This window comes from Xiphophorus maculatus, chromosome 3, assembly GCF_002775205.1.
Source record: "Xiphophorus maculatus strain JP 163 A chromosome 3, X_maculatus-5.0-male, whole genome shotgun sequence".
Classification (NCBI taxonomy): domain Eukaryota; kingdom Metazoa; phylum Chordata; class Actinopteri; order Cyprinodontiformes; family Poeciliidae; genus Xiphophorus; species Xiphophorus maculatus.
In genome coordinates, this window is record NC_036445.1 from 11,984,173 (window position 1) to 11,991,380 (window position 7,208).

The 7,208-nt window shown below is 42.0% G+C and overlaps 1 protein-coding gene across 1 annotated transcript; it reads left to right on the forward strand.

Moving 5' to 3' along the window:
- The first annotated feature begins 58 nt into the window (after nucleotides 1-58).
- On the forward strand, nucleotides 59-5,969 carry LOC102227855. The gene is made up of 3 exons (XM_023330525.1): nucleotides 59-95; nucleotides 1,994-2,515; nucleotides 3,568-5,969. The coding sequence occupies exons 2-3, from the start codon at nucleotides 2,022-2,024 to the stop codon at nucleotides 4,256-4,258; spliced, it is 1,185 nt and encodes a 394-aa protein (XP_023186293.1). The 5' UTR covers nucleotides 59-95; nucleotides 1,994-2,021; the 3' UTR covers nucleotides 4,259-5,969.
- Nucleotides 5,970-7,208: the final 1,239 nt, after the last annotated feature.

Below are 7,208 nucleotides of genomic sequence, written 5' to 3' on the forward strand. Positions count from 1 at the left end.
GGAATATTTTTTTCTCTCTCACTGGAAGTGGGATAAAAATAAAAGTCCAACTTGTCGGCAGTGGTCCGTGAAGGAGCAGCAGATCCTCCGTTCAGGTAGAGAAACCGGCGCTGCTGCAGCAGAAATGCTTTGAACGTGTTTATCTTCAGTCTAAAGGGGGGGAACGCGGAGGGGTGTGTCTGGTGCTGTCAGGGGATTTGTGCGTAAAAAAGGCTTCCGTTGCGCATTTGTTCTGGGTGCGCATGACAGTTAAACACGATGCAGTTTGGAAACAGAGGACAAACCTTACTCTGGTATTTTCCCTCATATATTTGTTGATATTTAGACTTTGTCTCATTTTCTCTCTAATCTCCAGGAAGCATAAAAATGGGATCTAATAAAATTTGGTTACATTTTGATGGGCTCAGAAGGAAAAGGCTCATTTATCCGGGTTTCCGGCTGATTTAAGGTTTTTTTTTAAACTTGCTCCTTCCTTCCTCTCTGATTTGAGTCGCGCAAAGATCAAGTGCGTCATTTTCTCCTCTCAGCATCTGCGGCTCCCATCTTGTTTGTTACCTGCAGCCTTTTTGATGTTTCATTTTCTAGCCAAAGTGGAACAGAAATGATAAAACCATGCCCTGTTTTCAGACTCAGATTCACTCTGCAGCCTGTTAAAGCTGAATGAGCGGAAGTGACAGTTTCTGACCTGCGTCCTGCAGCAGCAGCAAACCTCCAACCTTGAGGAAAGAACTCTCTGCTGTGTTTGCTTCGTGTTTTGCTGAGATTGTTGTGGTGAAGCTCTTCCTCCTCCCTCATGTCTCACCATGTTTGGATTATTTTCAGACTCCACAGCTGAAAAACCAACTGTTTCTGTTATTCTGCAAAATTGCTGTTTAATGTGGCTAATAATTAGCATAATGTATAAACCATAAAAATGACTTTATCTGCAGTGGAGGAAGACTGAGACACTTCATATGATCATTGGAGAATGAAAACCATCGAAGCTTCTGGAAAGTGATAAATCTCCTTTAAGATCAAAAAGTGTTTAAGACTCAAAATATACAACAAACATCTAAAAAACAGAAGTATTTCACATATTTATGTTTGGTTAAAACCAATCATTTTTCACACATAAGCACAGCATGAAATCTGGGCTAATTACTGGTCCAGTACTTAGAGGGCAAAATGATTTATCGATGCTTCATATCAGTTTCCTCTGCAATAGAAGTCATCAGTATTTCATATTTATTCCATCTTGTTATCTGGAAGAAGAAAACAGCTCCAGTAAATCCATGGAAGAGTCTGGATCTGTTTTAACACTTTGGTGATTTTAGTTCCAGTTTCTCCACTGATCAGCTCATTCATGCAGAGCTTCAGCGGACTGGAGTCAGGGGAGTTTTTTGGTTTGAGGTGATCATTTCTCAGTTTCTCTAGATGTTTTCAGCATCAGCTCCCAGATTTAAGAGGCAAAGATGTTGTTGTTTTATCCAACATTAGAACCAGCAGTGGGCTCTGCTAGCTAAACAGTTAGCCATGCTAACTAAAGTACTAATCATAAACATTAGCTCCCCTAATGTTAGCTCCCCACTAACAGAAGCTAATGCTAAAGCACTAAATTCAGCCATGTTGTTTCCTACCATGCGGAGAACCTCATCTGAATTTTTACATGTATCTATATAATTAGCCATGCTAATGTTTTGTTAATGTAAGTGTTGCATTCTTCTGTAAAACTGTTTTTTGTTGTTGCCATTCACTCAATAATGTCTTGGAAGAGAGAGAGAGAATGTGGAGAGGAAGCAAACTGCTGCATAAACAGTTTTCTGTTCCCACAATGGATTAGAACATTAATAAACAACTTTTTCAAATTAAACAATTGTAAACATTTATTTGAAAACTTGTTGAAAATGTATGCCAATCTCTACGATAAACCTTTCCTCAAACTCATGATGAACACAAACCTCGGCTTTGACTCTTGACGTTTGTCATCTTCTCTCTGAACTTTCTGTGTTTACAGGGAGATTTCGTCCCTCGTGTCCCAGAAAATGACGAGTCCTCTGGAGAAAATGGTGGCTGAGAAGAAGGAGACCATCGAGGCGCTGATGGACATGTTTGAGAAGGGCGCTGAGGTGTTGGCGAGCGCCGTGGGTGAGCTGTTCCCGCTCTGCGAGGCGGCCGCTCCGGTCCTGAAGCTGGTCTTGGACAACGTCCACAGCAAGGAGGTGTTTTACGTCAAAGAGCAGTTCCTGACGGTGAGGAGCAAGCTGGACGTGCTGTCCAACCAGCTGGAGGACATCGAGTCTGAGCTCAGGAAGAGAGACCTGGACCGCGACTACTTCTCCGTGGAGGAAAACATCAGGAACCAGTTTAGGAAGTACATGGACATCTTGGAGGCGAAGCCGCAGTTCAGGGAGGTGAAGAAGAAGCTGTTTCTGGATCACTTCACTAAAACCGGTGGAGAGAAGAACCTCTGTGTGCTCTACGATGCTCTGATGGGAACCAGCACCTTCAAAGATCCCATTTTAGATACAGTAGAAAGGTAAATTCATTGAGACTCGTTAGCTGTGTTTCCATTACAAATGTGTTCCTGTTAAATAAGAAACTTCATTAAAGTCATGCATGAATAAATTTGTTCAGGCGATAAATGGGTGAATCATCATCCTCCTCCTCCTCCTCCTTCCTGTCGTCTTCTTCATCATTTATGCCAGTGATGACTTTTGTGATGCAAAAAAAGTGTTTCAATTGCAGTTTTGCAAAATAAACCAATTTCAATACCACAAAAGACAAAAAAAAAGAAAAAACACCCCGCGCTTATCAAAGATTTTTAATGGAAATTTTTTTTTTAAATTGGCGTCTTTCCATTAAGCAAATTTATTGTCAGAATTTGCTTAATGAAATATAAAAACAATAATGCAATCTACTTAACACTTCTAAAAATCAATACAAACATTATCAACAGAAGAGTTTTCACTGATTACAAAAACACCTATTGAGAAATTTTCTGCCTTTTTGCTACCTGTGAAAAACCTGAGTCCTGCAGGATACGCAGCATACAGAATAATGAGAAGTTTTAGCTCAAGCTTTTTGAACAGATCTTCAATGCGGGGCTTAAAAGTTACATTTTCCTCTTTGGTGATGCCAAGATATTTATAAGATGCTTCAATCAATGTGCAGAGCCTGTGTGGTGGTGACAGCAGGGAGTCATGCGGCCATCTTCCTCTGGTTGGAGCAAAACATGGCGCCGCCCTCAGTTTTACTTGCATTCAGTAAGTTGTAATAGTTGAGACTGAAACACGAGGGCAACGGATATATCATGACAAGAAATCACTTAATCATCTGGATAAAGATGCACAATGGCCCCAATTTTTAATATAGATGGTAAACAGTGTAGGTCCTAAAACTGACCCTGTGGAACGCCCTAGAAGTATCCAGATAACTTGGACAGGCATGTTGTGCCCTCTGTTTACGGCCTATTCAGTAAACCCTTTGCCCAAAAGCCTCTTGATTTCTGTTCTTATTTACTTAAATTGCAGGAATCTCTTGATGGAGCATCGACTGGAAATAAACTCTACAACTGCTTCTGTTTGGCAGGTATGTTGGGAGGAACCGGCGCCTCATGGAGGACTTCTGCGTCCGGATGAAGGAGCTCTTCTGCCTGGGTTTGATTTCTCTGCTGGGCTACTGCGCCCTCACCCAGAGCCCAGAGGAAGAGCAGGACAAGATCCGAGAGTGGAGCACCAAAATCGAAGAGGTAGAGTCCAAGATGAAGGCAGCCATCGAGTCCTGCATAGCTGCGTTTCCAGAGCAAGCCAAACTAGACGTGCAGCGCCTCCTGCAGGAGACAGAGGAGGAAAATCTTCAGGATGCACCTCAGCGTCTTCTGGAGTTCCTGGTGAAAAAGTACGACTGGGTCTCCTGGTCTGTGCGGCTGATCAAAACCTCAGGCAAAGTCTTTGAGAACCTGCGAGCCGGGAAGCAATTCCACCACGTGGCGGGACAGAACTGGTTCGAGGTTCTTCAGGTGAACGACGTCAGCCTGGTGGTGTCGTTCAGCACGGCGCCTCAGCCGGTTCCCAGCGACTGCGTCCGGCAGCTGATGGAGGGTCCGGCCAGGAAGGGCAACGCTCCGGAGGCGGTGGAGGCGCTGGAGAAGCAGCTGTGCGGGTTCATCGTTCACGCCATCAGTCGGCACAAAGAGTCTGCAGCCGCGTGGAGCTTCCCAGAAGAATGCCACTACTGGGAACACCACAAGAACGTAGCCGTGTGTGTGCACTCGGAATAACGCTCAAGAGCAGGGTTTAAAGATTTATCATCCATTGAAAGGGGCAGCGTTACGTATATTGTCTCTGTCTCTTTAAAAAGCTCTTGCTCTTCCAAACACTCCACCTTCTGCATGTCATCAGAACTCCTTTCCTATCAAGCAATTAACAACGTTTTTACCCGCGTTGCACTGAGAAGCAGCTCGTGTGATAAGTTCAACAGATACGCAGTTCCAGCAGTGTTTGCTAACTGCTGCTGCCACTAGTCTGGAGGAACTGAGTGGGGAGGGGTGGCCCTCGGTTACACCAGGATTTCTCAAACATGAATAAAAGAATCAAAGAAACGCTCCAGGTGTGTTTTTCACGAGGGAGAAAAATTGTAACACAATGTAAAACTAACAAAGTTGATTTTACATAACACTGCCCCTTTAACTGCAGAAACCTAAAATATCATTATTTATCTCTATCAGCTGAATAGAGCTGCCATACCATGTATCCTGTAGCTACTTTAACAACTTTAAGACCCAAAGTACTGTGTGGATCCTCCTTCATTTGACTTGCTTATTATCAGCAGTTCATTTATTTAACTGCATTCAGGAATAATTTCTATCACTGACATGTTTAGCATAATGAACACAATGTAGATCCCAGATAATTGAAGTTTTTATCTAGTGCATATAAAACTCCAGCCCGGATCACTTTAAGCAGAATTTCTCTCCAGTTTCTTACCTTTGACCTCAGCCGCTTGCTGTAACGCTGCCGCCTTCATTCAGCCCCACAGAAAAGGCTTTGCTGATCTGGCATCTTTGTCCCGGAGCTCCATGTTTGTTCCCCAGCAGGCTGACCTACATAACTCTGACAGGGAACAGAGGCGACTTCTTCAGGCAGGCAGGAGATGTCACAATGTGCCTTAAGCTCCAGAATAAAGAAACATCCAGCCTGAGCTTTAATGCTGCAGTATGTAACTTTTATAAAAATGTTTTTAAATATTTGTTAAGATTGTCACCATGGTGTCACAGTTTGTTATGAGATAGATAATCTGTGAAAAAATCCATCTCCTCCACTTCCTACATGAGATCCGATTACCGTCAGAAGAAATGCATCAAAACAACCAATCAGAGGCAGGAGGAGGGGCTTAGCGCTGTCAATCAAGCTCACGTACTCGCTGGTCAAATTGCTAATGACGGAGAAACAACTTACAGTTACAGGAAAACCGTTTATCCGCCATTATCTGTGATCATGACAAGCTGTGCTAACTGTGCTAACGCCACATGGAGAGGTGACTGACAGCACTAAGACCCGCCCCTGGTTCCGATTGGTTGTTTCTAGTTAGCAGTGGGAAAAGGCAGCTTGATTGATATATATACATATACATATATATACAGTATATATATATATATATATATTTTTTTTTTATAAAAGTTGCATACTGCAGCTTTAAACCTACAGGGTTTGTTGGAAAACTCTCCATCCGGGCACTTTTTACTAAATCTGAATGCTTTTTGCATTCATTTGCTCTTTCTGGATGAATACTGGACCTGCTGTCTTCTTATGCTGCTGCTGTTTCTCTTTTGAATTTTGTTTGAATATGAACGGCAGTGAAATACTTTCCTCTGTCTATTATTCGTGATTAACATGAGGAGCAGGAATGTTTCACTTCTTTAACAATAAAAACTCGCGCATGATCAGCAGTTGAAATGTGGCTGTGATGATTTTTAACGATTACCGACAAAACAAGCTGTGAATGAGTGTAAACACGGATATCTGTGCCTGTTGCACAAATGGGATTAATGCGGTGCTGTTAGGGCCTGGTCAGTATTAAATAGGTGGTGCAAACTCAGCAACAGAGACTGGAGCTAAGTGAATTAATATTTACACTTCAGTCAGCGTTTCTCTGACCACAGCAGCGCTGATGTCCTGCAGGCGAGCAGGAAACTGCTGGGCTTAGCAGGACGCCATCAGTCATAATGTGCAGAGCTTGTGGTCTTGGTTTCATATCTCTGTGGATCTGCAGGGTCTTTAGCTGCTCAGCCTCTCTGTCGTAAATCAACCCTGTCAGAATCCATCCAGTTTTATCAGGAATAAACAGCACAGAGCAGCTAAACTATGTTTCCGTTCTGAGACGAACGGCGGCTCATCAGAGCTTTCATAAGCAGAACTGGAGACGTTTTATCAAGATTAGGTTTATTTTTCTCTGAAACGCTTTGCTAAGATACAGAATAAAGCAAAACATACTTTTAAGTTAAACTGTTTTCGTGGCAGATGTTTCAGTTGAAGGAATAGAAGAAGCTTCTGTACATAAATGTGAGCAAAATAAATTCACATTATACGTCTAGAAGTTGCTACAATTTTGGTCAGATGTGAAAGAAAGACTCATTCATACTGGTGACGTTTAATGGTCCCAGCTTCAGCTTGATTTAGCTCCAGTAAACACCAAAATATATTCAACTGGATTATTCACCCAGAGAGGTAATACATATTCAAACTGACTTTCCTCAACAAAGGTATCAGTCAGGAGAGGGGTTTAAGTAAGCAATGTAATTGTAATGATACATAAAAATAACAGTTACATTCCAGCCAAACGAGAAGAGAAAAATGAATGATTCAGTTTTAAGTTTATTCTGAAACGGCCAAAATATGTTCACATTTTCTGGTACAATTTTGATTTCATCTTTATGATCTATCTTTTTTTTTTTTTAAGTGGACAATGTAAAACTGATTAAAGTGAAATATTTAAATCACTGTAAATCAGTAAAACACCCAGGAAATGGTCCATTTGTGCCAACATGTTGACATTAGGAGGCTGAATTTGACCTTTAACTGATTTATCTGCGATTATTTACAATCATCATGACATCTTTGGGTATGTAAAGCTAAAGGTAGAGGGAGCTGCACATCTTATTGGTGTTGCTCTGTTTCACCTTTCTCTCTCCAGCTTCACTGCAGCTGAATGACAAAAAACCCAAACTGCAT